Source organism: Cinclus cinclus, chromosome 2, assembly GCF_963662255.1.
Source record: "Cinclus cinclus chromosome 2, bCinCin1.1, whole genome shotgun sequence".
Lineage (NCBI taxonomy): Eukaryota > Metazoa > Chordata > Aves > Passeriformes > Cinclidae > Cinclus > Cinclus cinclus.
In genome coordinates this window covers 97155701-97174542 of record NC_085047.1, presented here as the reverse complement: position 1 = coordinate 97174542, position 18842 = coordinate 97155701, and the positions used below count along the sequence as shown (strand labels likewise).

The 18842-nt window shown below is 36.5% G+C and overlaps 1 protein-coding gene across 2 annotated transcripts in view; it reads left to right on the top strand.

Moving 5' to 3' along the window:
- Positions 1–17514, top strand: part of ANOS1 (anosmin 1) — a 126697-nt gene extending 109183 nt beyond the window's left edge. The window contains exons 10-15 of one of the 2 annotated variants that reach the window (XM_062515101.1): positions 3806–3815; positions 11510–11597; positions 13670–13841; positions 14849–15069; positions 16650–16791; positions 17456–17514. In XM_062515101.1, coding sequence (XP_062371085.1) covers positions 3806–3815; positions 11510–11597; positions 13670–13841; positions 14849–15069; positions 16650–16791; positions 17456–17514 — 692 coding nt within the window. Of the gene's footprint in view, positions 1–3805; positions 3816–11502; positions 11598–13669; positions 13842–14848; positions 15070–16649; positions 16792–17455 lie in introns of both variants that reach the window. The other variant, XM_062515102.1, reaches the window with a different exon arrangement.
- The last annotated feature ends 1328 nt before the right edge of the window (positions 17515–18842 follow it).

Sequence of the window (18842 nt, the reverse complement as noted above, 5' to 3'; positions counted from 1 at the left end):
TTTGTAATAAGGTATTTCATATGGTAGGTTTTGAAACGAAAGCTTTCCCATTGATAACACATATCAAATTAGAGCCATTGAAGTTAAAGAAATCTTTCAGTGGCCTTTGGAGTTTCCAGCTCTTACTGCAAAGAATTCTGCAGTACTTGTTAATGCTAAAACATTATTTAGTTTTAGTTTTTAGCTGTTGCACAGGGCAGATTCATGTTTGAGCAGCTGGCCATATTCTAATTATTAATATTCAAACAGTAGAATACTTGTACTTCAGGATATCACTGTGGTCCAGATGGTTCTTTCAACAAAATGACCTGACTGTTAATTATAGTGAAGTATACACTAATATATTGCCCTTGGACGTCCATGAGAATACAGGGACTTTGTCTCAGCAGTGGTTGATTATGTGGGTATGCATAATGTGCATTAGTACTTCGGGATTTAATTAGAAAAGCTGGCTCTAACCACAGGACTCTTCACAGGACTAGATCACCTCTTTAGAAATGCACTGGTAGATATTACAGAATTTGCTTTTCTACATGTGCTACTCCTGACTCAGATGCCTCTATCTTATGGACTTCTGCAGCATCGTGCCTGGGGAGATAGATAGTGTTGTAAGCTTTAATTATCATGGGAAACTATTCTGGAGTTAAAAGAATACTCTGTCAGTAGTATCTCTGTGGTTCCTGCACCTCCCTAACTTTGTTTTTCTCCTTTACTTCATCTTAATGTAGTTTCAGGAAAAAATCTCTTGGCCTTTTTTAAAATGATGTAAAGGGGAGCATCTGACCATCTCCACTTCTGCTTGCTTTACTTTTTGAAGTGCCTATAGGACTCTGGTTTCTCTCCAAATGTGAAATACTTAGAATACCTAAAATGCTACTGGTGGAAGTAATGAAAAACATCAACCACAAATAATAGAATTTAGTAGAGCAGTTGGTTTTCAAATTCTCAAATAGCCTGCAATTGATTAGTGGGGCCAGTTATAAAGTTTTAAAATTACATTTACAATGGTGGCAACCTCAGTGGCATCTCCCCTACAAATGGGACAATACTGGAAAGTCCTTTCAAGGGCACAGTTTACTGCATTTCTTCATGATTTCACAGGCAGAACAGAAAACCATTAGTTGTTGCCTTGCACTTGCTTCCAAACCTCCATACCTTTCAGGGTAGGTGGTTAAAGCTCTTGGTTTGAGAGATTTAGAGGCAAGTTTGTCCAACTGCTAGTCTCAGGAATGTAATTGGAATTGATTCAAAGTCTGCCAGGAAATCAAATAATTGCAAGTCCAATCAGAGCTACCCACTGTGTTCCCAGAGCACAGACAGTACAGAGCACTGATTTTACTTAAAAAGCACCCACTGATATTTGCTGAAGGCTGGACTGGACTGGTCTATACATTTGTACACTTTGTACATTTAAACCATTTATTGTTTAATTTTAAAATTCATGTAGCGTGAGCTGTGCATGCATCCTCAATATGACCTGGATCATACTCAAGAACACCTTTAGTCACTGTGAAAGTGTTTTTAATTTGACTTAATTTATGGATCTAAAATAAGTCTTCTTTTTATTAAATTTAATAACTGATAGAAATTTAAACTTGATTTCTTTTAGACTTACATTAAAAGTTCAAATAGAAATGTAATTACAAGTTACCTGGTCCATGAGTTCAATCCAAAGATACACATTCAATATTCCATTGCAAAATCATTTATCAAGACTTAATTCGCTTAAAGGCACTGAAAAAATCAACTGGCCAACTAATAAATAAACTCTTGCTTGATTTTTAATTCTTCGGGAAAAAACACATTTTCAAAAACAGTATCTTTATGTACTTTAAATATGTCTGCGTCTGACTAGTGCACTTTTCTGGATTTCTAATTACTTCCTGAGTATTACCACAAGCTTTTTGCCATCCGCAAGCATTGTACCATCCAAGTACAGAATCACAGAATATTCTGAGTTGGAAGGGACGCAGAGGGATCATTGAGTCCAACTCTTTAGTGAATGGCCCTTATGGGGTTCCAAATCCATAACTTTGACACTATTAGCACCATGCTCTGACCAGCTGAGCTCCTCCTCTCCTTTCCCAAACTGTATCACTAGGTCATACTAAGTCAAAGCTCTGTCTCACAGGCTTACACTATCATGCCTGGAGCAATCCTGTCATTTCTACTGTGAATAAAAGGTTCAGCAGTTTACAAGATGCTTCTCATGAGCTATGGGCTAATAACTGCTCATGAGTGCTCTCTTAGCCTGCCTAAGTTCTGGAGAAAGCATTGAACTTGTGCTTGATGCAGGGGAGGTTAACCTGTCAGCAGGGAGTCATCATGCTTATGCTGAAGGTGGTTTAAACTAATGAGTGTCTTCTAGTGCCTCTTTTTAATCCATATTTTTAATTAGCTGGTTTATAAGATGGCCGTAAAACGAGTTGCATAAACACTACAAACAGGGGAAGGAAACTGGACTATTTGAAGGAATAGCTAGAGTTGGAGGGAAAGAAACCAAAAAAAGAGTATCTGAAACTGAAATTATTATCTAATTTTTAAAAATGACCCATATATGTTGCTTATATATAATGAGTTGTTAATATCAATTTCTTTTGCTCCTGTGACCATAAACTGAATGCAAAAATATCCATAGTAATTTAGACCAAAGATTCTACCCAACAAGTGTTCTGTTCTTGGCAGTGGCCAAAAGCAAATCCGAAGGAGCATAAGAATAGGGCAAGAGTGTAATGGTATTTCTCCTTATTATTGTCCCAGCTTCAGACAACTTCTAATTAGTCAAAATTCCTGAGCCCAATGTGATTTCATTGTATTTATTCACTTCTTCTGATGCATCTATCTTCACAATAATATCCAGTGTCCTGTGAGGGTAACGAAATTGCAGGGCATCTGGAACATCCTGAACAATGGAATTCCAGAGTTTTAAGTGCTTAAGTGCTTGTTCTATGTAGAACCACTTGGGTTTGTTTTTTTTTTTTTTTTTGGTTTGTTTGTTTGTTTTGAAGCCAATTCTCTACATTCATATGAATCCTAATTCTCGCTCTGTTTACATTGTCTGTATACACATGATTTTATAGATATTTAACCTGGTTTTGCTCTGTTCTATTTCCCATGGACACGTCAATCTTAAACTGCAAATTTAGAAACTGCATATTAATTAACGTTTTGAGTACCAGTTCAGCAGAGTAGCATCCTGGTTCTGTAAAGCGTATCAGGAAAGTCCAGTTTTGGAACTCCATGGGTCACTGTAGATGCATGTAACCCACCCATATACGGCTTTTACATGAGGTCTGAGAGAGAAGGGAGCAGCTGGTGCATCCCTGCATCTCTTCCCACTGTGGAACTAGGGGCAAAATGAGTCTGTACTTTGACTCTGGAATTGGGAGAGATTCCCAGATTACTTACCCTCAATATAGTGAACTTACCCTCATTATGGTCTGCTTGTCTAAACTACTGTCAACATTTTTCAAACTTACACAGAATGTTAAAGTTAATAATAGAGTACCTGGTGACATTTTCAGTGTATGTATAACCTTAGTGAGCCTTGGACTTGTTTGTTTGGGTTTTTTATTTTTCCATTAAATTCAGGTCTGGGATGCTTTGATAGCTTTGAAAATCTGGCTATGAGGGAGTATTGTAGAAAGCCTCTATTCAAGCTACAAGCAGCTATTGTGAGACTTGGAGCTTACAAGAGGCAAATTTCCTTGTAATGGAAAACCAGAATGAGATACTGTTGAGCTCACTTCATATAGGATGTTGTGTGTGGGAAAATAAGTAAGGGTAGAGGTAATCCGGCTTAGAGATGATCCCAGGCTCAAATCCTTCAATATAAACATCTTCAAACCTTGAGGCTTCCTAGGTCTAGATATGGACAAAAATACTGTGTCTCAGGCCTGTTTTCAAATTACACAGTAATTGTTAATATCATTTTTGGAAAGGCTTACTGTTCTATTATACAAAGAATCTCTTCTATACAAAGAAAGTTTGTTTTAAATGGCATAATGTGAGAAACAAAATCTTTGTGATTTAATCAAAACTGCTTATATTCCACGTAAGAGCAGGAAACAGTATAGTTTGTCTTGCTAAGAATTGTTTGTTGAGTGAAGACTAAATGTCAACTGAAGGTTTTGGTGTTATTTTTAAACATACTGCTTGAAAGGTAATTATTAAAAAGTCTTTTTCTCAAGGGTGTCATGAGTACCATGAATTTCATAACCAAACAAAACTGGGTTGTTTTTTTTTACACCATCAGGTAAATCAATGCAGAGGAAGCAAAAGAGAAAGAGCCGTTGTAATTTAATTATTTTCAAGAGCGCTTACCTTAAATGCATGTGACAAAACAAGTAGTTTTTACAAGGAAAAGGGGAGTGCAGAGAGACTTGCAATACATTAGCACATCAATGCAGCATTTAAACATGACTTGAAGGTAAATTGTGTTTACCTCATTTTGCATTTGCTAAACCACCATGATTAAATAGCGCCTGTTATTATATTATTGTTGCTTCTTGTCCTATCATTAGCTTCAGATTGCAAATGTTGGACACCATGAATCAGAGTCATACAATGGCTTATGAACCAGTATATGAAGAAATAAATAAGTGTTATGATCTAGTACTGACTGAGATCGTATTTTGCTCCTCTGCAGTACACTGTAATATCCCTTTCCAAACTGTTGTTCTGTCATGCTGTTATTTAAATGTAATAAATACCATGTGAATCACTTGACTATAATCATGTCTTCAAAACTGAAGGAACCAGTAGTAAATAACACTTCTTCATTTGTTCACTTGGATTTTGGCCATATTTCAACCTTCCCTGCATATTTTTCAGGAGCTCTCCAGTAACTGAATTTCATCAGGAAAAGCACTGATGGAAAGCTTCATATATTAGATGTCTATGTAGACATGGAAAACAATGTTTGTTCAATAAACAGATGAACATGAGCCTTCGCATTCTATCTCAAATATTTGCTTTCTAGTTTGTGGTGTGGAAATTCAGGCAGGTGCTGCTGCAGAGCAGACACTGCTATTCCTAATTCTGCTGGAGTGGTGGGTTGGACTCAGTGCTGGGTTGTAGAAGGTGCCCAGCTGTAAAGGGGGTTTTATACTGGGAGGAGAAAGAGCAGGAATGTTTCTTTGGGAAGCCTTTGACTTGTGCAAATATTTGAGCACTTCAGAGTTGATGATACCTTTTACTTTATGCAAGGCATCATTAATTTCACCATTTACTGTTGCTACAGTTTCACCATTGAATACAGTGAGGTGAATATTTTTTTCCTGGATGGTATGCTGATACAGGATTTATACAGAGTTCTGAAAAATCATACCATGACTTTACAGTAGAATCAATTAATCAGGCTTGTAGATACTGAGACACATACTTCATATGCCCTGAGTAGATTCTGACCTGTGTTGTGATATTAAATATGAAATATTTTCTCCTTGCTCTCCTTGCCTATTTTTAGAGCAGTAACGCTGCAAGACACATGATCCAGAAAGGAAATTGCTTAATATTTTCATATTTCCTTCTTCCCATTAGTGTAAGACTTTCAAAGACGTGTTCAAGACCATCTTTTAACTATAGTTTTGATGGTCATTAGTGTCTTGATCTTGCTAGGTTCTAAACTTTCTGTCCTGATCCTTTAGCTAGCCTTAACTATTGAAGTTAACACAAATGTGCATATAACTAAGTGCTTTGTTGAATAATGGCCCAGAAGCTTGTAAGAACAATCCCACCAGTATGCAAAGAAAAACAAAAAATATGTGGCCAGTCACAAAAAAAAATCATTGTGGTTTGCTATATGAAATATCAGATATAACAAAATATAATAAATTTATATATGTACTTTTTATAATAAAAGGTTTAACTGCACACAGAACAAATTATTTCAATAATTTTCTTACTGAAATAGTTTCAGAGATATTTCATCCTCCTTATGGCATTCTGTTTGAAGAAAGGTTAGCTTACAATGAAGACAGCAGGCTTACATATGGCTCATTATCTTCCAAGCTTTGATAACAACTCCTTTTGACGTACAGTTAGCATATTAATTATATGTATTTATTTAAGAGTGAGTCAGTTTGTTGAGGTATCTTGACAAAAATTGCAGAGCATTGTTTCTTGTTTTACTGAGATACCCATTTCACAGCTGCTAGTGATTTGTATTAAATTACAAATTTTAAGCTAGCAGGTAAAGGCTTTCATATTTCTTATTTTATAATATTTACTTTTATACTGTATTTTGTTCTAATGGGAAAATCTATCAGACACTGCATGTTAATTACTTTCAATCCTGTCACAATGCAGAAATCAACTTGATGTTACCATGTTTATTGATGCCAGATATTTTTATTGTAATTAAACCTTAATTTGAGCTGCTGTTGTTGAACATGTCTGCTGTGAAACCTTGTTTTCCAGCAAATTCCATTTGATTTTCCTTCTAATAAGCTTTTGTAATTTGGTTGCCTGAATAATAGTGCTGTCACAGCTGGCATTAATTGGCATTTTTGTACCGAACAGTAGAGACCCACATCAGAATAACGTGCAAGAGTTGAAACACTTTCACAACACACAGCATTATAATTTTCACCACTTGACAGGGGTGGAACAAAGATAAGGGGCCATGAAATACTTTACCTAAAGACCTCCAGCAAACCAGTGGCAGAACTCGCCCCAGTTCCAGAAACAGTCTGCTGCAATTTTCTTGCTGTGGAGCAGAGGATACAAAGAAATAAATAGCTCTGTGTACCTGCTTTCCTGGGTAAAAAGCTCTGTATTGATGGTATTGGTCTGCATGAGCAAATTTCACTGCTGTTATGCCCATGCTATGCCAGTTTTTCAGCTACAAAGCTTCAGTTCCTTATGATAGTCAATTTGGCACACTCCTGGAGCAGCAACTGCAATATAAGGGAGATAAAAGTATTTCAGGCAGAGAAAGTAGCTGTCTGCAGTAGCATGGTAAAAAAAGAAACCACATTAGATGTATGTGTACAAAACAGAAGCATGGAAGAGGTTGGAAAAGATGAGAAAAAGAAAAGGAAAAAACTTTAAAATTTAGTTTATTTTAAATAAACTGTAGAACCATTTGAACAAGTGTTCCATCCAGGAGAACTTGCAGAATTACCTGACTTTTAATTTTTTTTAATGGTGCTCAGAGCTTTAAATTCTATGGGGAGGTGATTTAGCCCAGGGTATTCCTAGTAACCATTGTGCAGCCATGGCTCAGGCTGTGTTGAAGTCTATCAATTTAAGATGCTTAAATTGTGCATATGAGCCTGAAGTTTTCCAAGTGGCAAATACATGTAGTTGGCATTTGGATTAGTAGAATTTTCAGCTGTTTTTACAGCTTGAATAAATGGACATTTTCCATCCAGAAAAATCAGAAATATATTTTTTTTTTGTTTTCATTAAAATGGAACTAAAGAGTTTAATTTGGGGAGAGGGAGAAAGCACAAAACTCTGGTGAAGAACATCTTTCTAAACACTATTGATAGAGAGCTTTGTGAAGATACTCATGTGAAAATAAAGGCAGTTTAGCATAAATTTAAAAAACCCTCATGCTTTAGAGCATTACCTGATCCATAGATTTCTAATTGGAGATGCAAGATTTCTGTCCAACAAAGTTAGCTGCATACCCTGCAGTTGAGCAAAAGAGCTAAGTGTGCATGGGATTTTAAGAACATGATCATGTGGTATCTGTATAGGCATTTTTTTGTAAGTCTAGAAACTCAATTTATACTTCAGAAAATCTGTTTTAAAAATCACAGTCAAAGTAATTAACATCAACTATTAGTTTATTTGAAAAGACTAATCATGTGCATTGGTCTTACAGACCTAAAAACCTTTAGCTTGGGCATCTGGAGATAATTTCCATGTCAGAATCATTAAGATATTTTTGAAGTAATTGTCCTGGATTGCCTTTTTGTTTTCTCTTTATGTAAATTTAAAATAAAAGTAATTATTTGAATAAGCTGTCTGCTGTTCTTACTTAAGTGGCTATTTTGTTGACTAATTTCACAATCTTAGAGCTGCTCAAATGAGTGCTAGTACTTATTATGTCCTTCAAGTTCAGTGTTTCTATACAAATATTTTTTGTTCTGGGAGATATTTGCTATTTGTGCAAGTATCACTATTTCTAGTATCAAATGATAGACATTCTAACCATGAGAAAAATGAAGTTAAAAAGCTTTATAAAGACCTGAAAATTCATAATCAAGGAAACTCCAGCTATTCAGCAGGAGATTGATACTGTGACATCTGAAATACCAGACTGAAGCAGTCTGGCAATTTCTTCAGTGTTTTGTACTTATTTTAAAAGGAATAACTGAGTTTTCTGATAAAACCGCCCAAAATCAGTCCCATTAGGTAATGAATACTCTGTTCATACTAACTACTCAAATGACTTTTTGGAAAAGGATGTGGCTGTGGGCTCAGTGTCCTATCCTTGGCTGAGCTTGATCCAGAACCCTGGGCTCTGGGGGCAGTAGCTGAAGTTCAGCTGGATGCAGCCTGAGCAGCTCATCCAGTACCTATCCCTCAGTTTGCATTGGACAGCTAAACCCAAAAATCTAAGTGAAATTTATAGCAGTGATCTCACTAGGATAGTGTGCATTGCTGAAAGGAGGGCTGGGTGAAGCTTTTCTTTTGCATGTGTGGTAAACACAAAATCAGATGTATAATGTTTCATAAAACTCTAGAGTCATGATGTTTATGAGCAACTTTATAAGACAAAGGCAGATTTTCCTCATTTTTCTCAGTTTCTTATTGGGCTTTTTGGATAATTTCATGAGCTTTGTCTCCTTTTGCTGTTAAAAATATTAAAGGTTATTTCTAAAACAATCTTGTAGTTTCATGTGCATACTTCATGCATGCATATATATTTTTGAATTTTTCAGGCTTCTAGCTTTATATAATCACAAAATGTCCCACCTTTTCCTATTTTTAAAAAAGTTTCTGTCTTGAGTAGGAGCTACTTCCTAACTGTATTTCATACTTTATTCTGCTTTATTGCATTGTATTAGTCAGACTTTAGACAGTGACAGGATAGATTTTTTAAAAGAAGAAAATTCTTGGGGGTGTTGTGAGTTGTTTTTACATTCTTTAACACATGGCATTTTACCTGTGTATCTTCCATTTATTTAGACAGCAGCAATAATAAATATGAAGGTGAGACTTGAAGATGTTTTAATCTTGCTGGCTGTCATGATGCCTTCCAGTTTATAACAGTTGATGTACTTGTAGATGTGTTACAAAAACCTTTTACAGATAACCTTTAATTGCATATTCACTGAAAAGAATAAAAATTCCTCTATTTTCAATATAGTTTGTTATCAGAATACCAGAATGCTATCAAATTTAAGATTCATTAGCTCAAAAACAATTAAGGAGTTATGTTTGTGGAAACCTTCACCCTAGGTTTACAGTACAAGCTGATAGATTTTTTTAACAAATTTCTGATTTTCTGTATTCTTCTTTAACCTATTTCTATTTTCTTCAGGTAGAGAAGTTACCAGGAACCATGGGTGTTTATAAATGGGTTACTAAGGCTTTGCTAATGCAGAAAAGAAGTAGGAAGGAAAGAAGAAAAGGAATTGTCTGGGAGTAGAAACTCGCATAATGAGTGGAGGTGGACCTGCCTGAAAATACAAAGAGGATTCCAGCATGCCAGTAGCTGGAAATATTTTTCCCCCCATCCCTGGCAGTGTACAAGGCTGAGTTGTATGGGGTGTTGAGCAACCTGGTCTAGTGGGAGGTGGCCCTGCCCATGGCAGGGGGGTTGGAACTGAATGAACCTTGAAGTCTCTTCCAACCCAAACCCTTTGATGATTCTATGATTCTACCTGGAATTACATTTCTGAACAGAGGTCTAGTAAACCTCTACACCAATATATCTGAATGCTGAGCTGTTGTAAGGTCTTGATGCTTGGGATTTGTCTTTTCCCAGTCGCCCATGTAGTGGTATTTTGTGACCTACTTTAGGGGATGTGCTTTACCCAGTCCCTGACTGCTGGACAGTTACAAGGTGTAGATAAATGTTCAGCCAAAGGGGAATGATTTATTTATAGATTTCAATTGAAAAGTATTACAAATGAAAATACACATTTTGTAGCTTTGCAAAGAGCAGTCCACTCATGAAGATAGTTTAAAATAATCAGAGAATGATAGAACGATTTGGTTCAGAAGAACCCTTAAGGGTTGTCTAGCAGGTGATACTTGATAATGGAGTAAACTGGAAGAGATGAAATCATTTGAAACCTACTTAAAAATGCAATGTGAGTTTTTGTCTTCATCCAGTAGGTACATCAAGTGGGAAAACTTGAAGAGACAAGCAAAAGCACATCCATTTCTTTATTCATTTTAAATGAGAGGGAAGAGTCACAAAGCAGGAAATGTATCTTTTAATAGATTTCTTTTTGAAAGAAATACTGTTTCCAAAGAAATTAGAAAAATAATGAGCACACATGTTGTTATGAAGAATAGCTACTGCAAAAATTTATTTCAAGGAGCCATTTCAGCTAGTTTCCTACACTAGTCATTTTCTCTTTAGTTTACAATACTTCTGCATTCAAACTGCTCATAGCAGTCTAATACCAGATCTGCCCTTAAGGCATCAGAGATATTTGTTTTCCCTCCTGAAACCCACAGTCAGGCACATTAGTGGCTCTGTCATACCAAGCTAATTAATAACAACAGACATAATTTTGTATCCCCTGTATAGAGAATGAAATCCAGAAAACTGTCAGGAACTACTTGCACGACCTAATGAGTTTTCCTGCTTTTGTTAATCCTTTTTTGTTCTTTGTTTTGCTTCCTTATTCAAGCATTATTGGACTAAAACCTGGAAGAGCTGGAAATAAGCTGAAAACTTATATTGTTGATAGATACTGCAGCAAGTTTTGTCATTGATTTAAATGGGAGTAAACTTAAGCCTTCAGTATTACTCATAAGAGTCAAGACTAGAGTTTTGTTTGTACAGATACTGAACAGGTTTTATGGCATATCCTGAAAGAAGAAAGCCTGGGGATTTACAGGCATTTTTACATATACTCAGGCACAAATTTCTCAAGCAGTGCCAGGCAGCAGTATTGCAATGCTCTAACAATATAAACATTCAGGCAGTTGACCAAGTCATAATCTGCAGGATAAATGGAAGTAGCAGCATTAAAATGATTTTTTTTTAAATTCTCAATTTAAATTCTTTTTTTTTTTTAAATGTAAGCAGTATATGGTAACATATCTGAAAATGAAATTTCAGTATTTTATCTCTTTTAGGTGATACAAGGATTAAATTACATTGGTGTATAAAATTTTCTCCATTATATTAAAGATATAGTGAGAAATTATCTACTCTACAATACTTAAAAGTCCTTCTGTTTTATTCCAGAGAGGCCAGAAGAGTTGCAATGGTGAAAATATACTTATGTATATGTCTTTTGGTGAAAACATACTTGTAATATGCAATATATAATAAGTCTTTTCCTCTGTTTTTATATCATTTAGATATCAGCATGAATCAATTCCAAGTCCACTGGTTGCTGGAGTCCTGTGCACACAATGACACCAAAGGACTTAGGAAAGTCACAGAGCTGACTTATGTAAGTCTCCATTCAGCCCTCTGCTTGATTCTGAGTAGTTCCTAGGCAAGCAAGAGAAAGGATGGTTCTGTAACATAACACACAATGTGTTATATCCTGCTTCATAGATCAGTAAGGATGCTTTCTTTATGATGATCCTCTTTGAAAAAAAAGATAAAAAATTATGTATCTGGACTGGTTTTGGGCTGCTTGGATTTCCTAAATCCACACTAGGCTAAAATCTTTTATTTGTTTTTGTTGTTATTCAGAAAATTACACCAGACAGACTTCTTAACTAAGTACTTATATATATCTACAGCATATAGAACACAGAGGTTTATCTGCAGTTAATAATGTAGCACTTTAGTACAGTTTAAATTCTGAACAGTAATAATAGTAATTAATAAACCAGGTTTTCTTTTAGACATGCAGTGAGTTTCAGGTGATTATTCTCCCTGAGGAGAATAATAGATAAGAAAAGAATGACTGAAGGTGACAAATGCTAGATATTAAATCTGGAAAATCTGGAAGTCAGACAGATATCAGATGGGGAGAAAAGCCCCATGTAAGTACATGTCAGCCCAGATGTATATTGCAGTGGCAGTACTTCATGCTCAGTTTGTTGGCAATCTAGTGTCATCTGTCTCTATAACATGTTGTTTGAACAACAGAGTAATGTGATTGGTGCATCAGAATTGATTTAGTGTGTTGTGCAGAATGGACCAAACCACAGTTCACCTTTCCTTCTTACCCTGATCTGTACTACCCCATCAGTTCAGGAGAGTTAATGGCACGTAGAAGTGTAAATCAAAAGACATAATTTCTCACACAGTATGGTGCTAGCTTGTAAGATTTACTGCTTCATGGGGTCAACAAAGCACATATTAGAGGTGGGTTAAAAAATTATTTTGACATAATGTTATGATCATTTGCAGTATTTCAAGATACTCACATTGGAGATAGGAGAAACTTAACATTTAAGAGGTTTATTTCCACTAGAGGTCAGGAAAGACTGTTTGGACGTCTCTCCAAATGCATTGTGGGATTAATGAACTTATTTCCTTTTTGCCTTATGTACAGTCATTTTATGGCGGTTCATACAATCTGTCATGATAAATAAAAATAGTCCTATCATAATTTTAAGGAGACATCAAACCTGTTGGACCACTTTCCCAGCAGGTGGAAGGCTGGGAGTCCAGTCTCAGCCCAGTCTGTATGTCCCGTCAAAAATGACCTTCCAAGTGAAGGGTAGACTAGTTTGCAATGAGAAAAAAGAGGGACTTATGCAGAAGAATATGGGAAATCAGTGATTCTGAAGGGAATTAAAGATCTAAAAGGCAGTGAAAGACTTTTGACCTTAGCCAGTAACATATTATTAGAGATTTTTCCAGGATAAAACAAGCATTTTTATTCATGTCTGATTTGTGCTAAAGCTTTCAGACTGTAATTTTCAACAGTTCTTTAGACAACAGTAAGAGTTTTGCAGGACACTTTCACTTTGTGTAGTTTTCTTCTCCACCCCTTGTCCTTAAATAGAGACTTGTGCTTTGCATTTAGCTGTGGAGCTTTTCTTCCTGATAAGAATATAGAAGTACTTAATGTACTGAAGTGGAAAAATATGCATCCATAATGCCATGCTGAACTTTAAATGTGCTTTTAAAAAGTTAAACATAGATGAAGCCTGTCATTTACAGCAGCTTAACTCGGCTTTCTTACATTTATTTAATTTGATTAGCATTTATATCCTCAGATTGCTACCCCCACTGCCATCATTCACAGAGACTGTTCTAAATATTAGAAGTCAGTTGCTTTGATGCAGTGTGTCAAAAGAACTGTGTAGAATTGAAGGACATATTCAAATACCATGCTAATATATTTTACTACTGAAAATAATCATAATATTGGCAATACTTGCTTTCTTCTCTGAGTTAAAACCACATTGACATGTGTTAAAAATTCGGGAAGATATTTTTTTGGAGAAAACTTTTCATCTTTTGCCAAAGTTATTTTTCAATTTGCTCATTTTTTTTTCTTTTTTTTTTTCCCTTGGGCTTTATTTGCAGCATGTGATCCTTTTGGTTTTCTTGTTGTAGGAAAACTACATTATTCTGAAGGACCTGTCATTTTCATGCAAATACAAAGTAACTGTTCTGCCTGCAAAATCTAAAGGTCGTTTTAAGGCGGAGAGTACTTTCTTTGTTACCCCACCTTGCTCTGCATTTAAGGAAAAAAAACACAAGCACATTAATTGTCCTGCTGAAGGAGGTAAGGCATGAACTGGAGAGCTACCAAATATTTCCAAAAGCATTTATAATCAGCAAAAGAGAGCCTTTAAAAGCAGTTCTAGAACAGGAAATGAGAGGTTCAAAAAAAATAAAAATATCACTAATGCTTATGTGTAAATCAGCAGAAATACACAGCAGTATTGATTTTGGCTAGTATATTATTACTGTTTTGTCAATTAAGTGTAATCATAGTGGACATACAATAATATTTGTAGTGGCATGGCTGGGGTTTTTTTGTAAAGAAGAACAGTTTCCCAATTGCATTTATTATAATGATGGATGATAACTGTAAACATGATTGTGGTGGCATGACCCATCTGCAGATGCAAGCTGCTTTTTCAGTTTGATTTTGTTTAGGTTAATTCTGCTCTCAAATAAGAAATACAGGCCCTTATATCTTTTACATCATTGTCACAATGTGTAACTACAGGGTTATGGAAGCTGCAGAATTATGGAGATACTGGATGCAGAGCTGGTCAGCTGGTCCTGGATCAGGTCAGCCATGGCTTTGCACTGCCAAATGTGGATACCTCTGTCTCTGGTTAGAGGGAAGCCTTTAACTTGTACTGCAGTTTTAGTGCATGAATTTTATTTTTGGCTTAATTATGGAGTTCTGTGCTACCCTTGTGCATTTTCTTGTGGTCCCCAAACTTCCAGTCTGAGTTCAGATATTCTGAAATATGAGGAGCAGGAGAATGGCTCCCTGTGAATGAGGCACTTAGCTCTTTACAAGCCATAGCTTTCTTTTCTATACCTGTAGCTGAGAGCATTTTATCTGAAGTTTGAGTTTGGCCCAAAATGTCAGTGGAATATATCAAACACAGGTTTTTGTTTAATGCTGAAAAAGTGGTGGTGGAAAACTGGCCAGATCCTGTGTAACACCAGAAATACAACTGTGCCTGACCTTGATTTGTGAAATTAAATAAATATTATTGAAGATTATCTCTAAAAGTTTAGCTTTTTCTTTTTTTCTTTCCAAATTTATAGTGCCAGTTCTACCCAAAGTGTTGGCCAAACCCGAGAATCTGTCTGCGTCTTTCATTGTTCAGGAAGGTAACATCACTGGTCATTTTTCCTGGAAGATATCTAAGGCAGACCTTCACCAGCCCATGACAGGGTTTCAGGTTACTTGGGCAGAAGTGACCACAGAGAGCCGGCAGAACAGTTTGCCCAACAGCATCATCTCGCAGTCACAGATACTGCCAGCAGTAAGTCATTTGTTACTTTCTTCTGCCAGTGGCTCATTTGTAATATTTAGTGGTGCTGCAGATGTCAGACACTGGTTCTGCAGGTAAGTTGGAGCAGGAACTTTTTTCCTCCTTGATGGAGATACAAAGCATAGCTACTATTCTTGATTATGTATGAAACATTTTAAACTATAGAGCCTGGAGATGCCTTTAATTATCTATCACTGTGTATGTCTGTTTATAGCACTTGGTTTACTTGCAGAAGTCTCTGATTTGAGTCGAAACAGTATCTGCTATCTCTCAGAATCTGCCATAATTTAGAGTATTTTGTGCCAAGGACCACTCACTCTGACTAGAAATGTGGTATTTTACACAACCAGGGCTGAAATGCACAGGGTCCAACTACTGGAGGAGCACCTGAGTGAGCTGAGTGAGTGTGCAAGTGAAATGTATGCACTCCTCTCTCTGCCCTACCCAAGCAGGTTTTTAAATGAGATGGAACAGCTTCAGCCAGGTCTGTTAAAGGCAGTTCTGTCTCAGAATATGTGCTAATTTGCCAGGAGAACAACACATTTCCCCCCACTTTTTCTCTGTCTTATCCCTTTTACTGTCTGCTCTGGGAGTAGCAGCAAATTATCCCACAGGAATGGCCAAAGTTATTCCCACAACTTGCTTTGGCTGCCTGACATGGGGCGAGTATGGTGCCAACCAGAATAACTTGTTCTGTGGATTCCTGGCCAGACCAGCCTGGCTGGTGGCAGGAACACTCTGCTGCCCACACTGCCCAGTATCACTGCTCCAGCTGGCCCCTTCCTGGGACTGGGGCTTTACAGTTTGTAATAAATGAGTGATTTGTTCCAACTTAATGCAGATGATGCTTTGATTCATAGTTTTGATTTTTATTTAAATCAATGACTTCTGATTCTTTAATATCAGTCAGTCTTTAGCCAGATGTATTCCCATCTGGAAATTTCTGTAAAATTGTTTTGAAATTATTCAGCACATGTCTAAGTGACCACAAAAGGTGTGGAGCAGTGAAAAGTGAGTCCATCACACCATAAATGACCTCAAGAAGAGAAGACAAATTCTTACAGTGTAAACTGGGACAAATCTGAAATTAGTGTGGACACCCCTTTTTCTCACTAGCTGCAGAAGTGGCCCCAGGCTAGCCACTAACTAAATTACCAATTAGTAGAACTCATACGCAAATCCAAAATAAAAACAAGTTTATGTAATGAACATGTTTGTTAAAAAGAATGGTTAGAAAAATACATTTGAATTATTTTTTTTTAGTGATGAGCACATCAGTAAAGTGATCAGCACACTTTCCATAAAAGTCTGTAACAACTTGGACCTTGTACACATGAAACCACAGTTATTATGATTAAAGATGTGTCTGTTCAAAGGGAATGGCAAGCAAGAAATTCAAAACATGCTCGCTCAACAAAGCGATGAATACATTAAATGCTTTTAACAGAATTCCATGAAAATGTTTTGTGGCTGCTGACAGTGATAGAACCTGTTTAAACCACTGATGCGTGTGAGTAGAGCAACTATGTTTTATTTTTGGACAGTCTGAGAATTGATGTGTTTCTTTCTAGGATCATTACGTACTCACCGTGCCCAACCTGAGACCCTCGATGCTGTACCGCCTGGAAGTTCAAGTGCTGACCACCGGTGGGGAAGGGCCAGCCACCATCAAATCCTTCCGGACGCCTGACCTTCCTCCATTTGCACCCCACAGTAAGCACCACACTGTTCACCCACGTGCTGGTGACACGTTACAAATTTCAGTCTTCCACCTGTAAAGGGTGGAAGGCTTTATTAAGCCTTAGAGTTTTTACTGATTCCAGTTGCATTCCATAAACTTAAGATGTATGAAAATACTGGCTTTTTTTTTTGCCCGATAGCTGTTCATCAGCAACAGTGGAAGCAAATCCAGTCTTTCACTCAGTTTCTGTGGTCTAACATTTCCCATTTGTTGCAGCACAGCTCTTTGGCTTATGCTTGTAGCACTTGGGATTCAAAGTTGGTCTGCGTTCCAGGTGCAGCCTGGAGGATTACATTGCATTCAAGATTACATTTTTCTGTGTTCTCTCAATCCAGCATGGCTAGAGCTTAAGCATATTTCTAAAGCAATGCAAACCTCTTAATGGCCATTTTCAGCTCTTCATGTGTTTCTGAAAAATACAACTCCATATTTGCAAAGCCGAGTGAAAAATAAAATTAGTTCAAAATTTTCCTACTTGAATATTTTTGTCCTTTCACAGGCCCACTAAAGTTGCCTGTACTGAAAATACACATAGTTGAAAGCTGAAGGTCTCACAAAGCCTTTTCAGTACGGATAAATGTTGGCATTACATATCCAGGGGTTGATATGTGCATAATTTCCTGTTCTTTTATTTAGGATCTCATCTGAAACAACATCATCCACATCACTACAAGCCATCCCCAGAGAAATATTAGACTGTTTCAGATGATTATTCAAATAACTGAGGGGAAAAACTGAGCTCCCAAATGAGGGCTGGGTAACAGCACATCTGTTGGTGCAGTGAACCCAGTTTTCCAATGGAAGTTACCATCCTGTACGATCTGTATCTACTTCTCTGTAGTTTGGCCATGAAAAATTATGTTTGCACCATGACCAGGATGAACCATACAGCAAGTCTCATTTCAGTACCAGCACTATTCAACAAATTGAAGATCACATCCAAGTCAAGACCTGTGAGAAAATGTTCATTATATTGTTCATTTTAATATTTTCATATTCTGTGTTAAAAGTAGGTTGAAACGATGCAGTGTATACAGCTTTTTCTCTTATTGAATCCAGTGTTGCTATTTGCAAGGTCCTGTGATGTATACGTACTTTTGAAAGAGGCCATGTTCTCGTCAGTGGATTTAAGCTATCTGTTTTGCTTAAAGCCCTGCCTGTCACCAATTTAAGCCCTAGTGTACTGTGCTATTAAAGGATATCTCCATTTTTCTGTAATAAGGACATAAGTAAAATAAATACCAGCAGCAGAAACCCTGAAATACCCAGTTTTTAATAATTGCAGTGTCACCATGGAGGAGGATGATGGTGGTAATTTTCTATCATGTAGATCATCTATTAATATAGTCAATAGTTAAAGGATATACAGGGTAGAAATACCATTGTAGAGAAACAAGTGGAAATTAATAGAATTGTTTAAATTGATGGCAGTGAATGCAATTAATTGATAGGTTGTAGAAGAATAACTCTTAAAATTTTGCTTACAATTTTTAATACAAAATATTTCAAGATATAATATTATATCTTGAATAGAAATACCAGTTTTCTAGTTAAAAATCTGAATAGTTAACAATAAAGTATTAGAAACTGAAATTCTGAGGCACACTTATTATTCAAGTAGCTGTATAGCTACTTTTTGGCTTTGAATTGTGATGCACATATTTCTTTTCCCTGTGGATCTTTAGAACAGAAGGATAGATGTATTGGCTCTATTTTGCTGTTCTGCTTACAGAAAGAATTATGTGACAATATTCTGGCATCTGGAAAACATTGGCTTATAGTTTCTTTGAATTCATTTTTCAGATTTAGACAGAAGGGTGCCCTTTTTAACCATAAGGGAATTCATATTGCCTTATTGTGCAATATAAACTGTCTAGAATAATTTGTCACACAGAGACACGTGTCTCAATAGTAAACAGAAACTGCTTGGATTTATTGTTGAGAGGGTGGAAAGTATCTGCCAATAAACATCCATACAAATACCCATAATCAGCTCTAAATGTTCAAGATGTTAAAAGTGCTC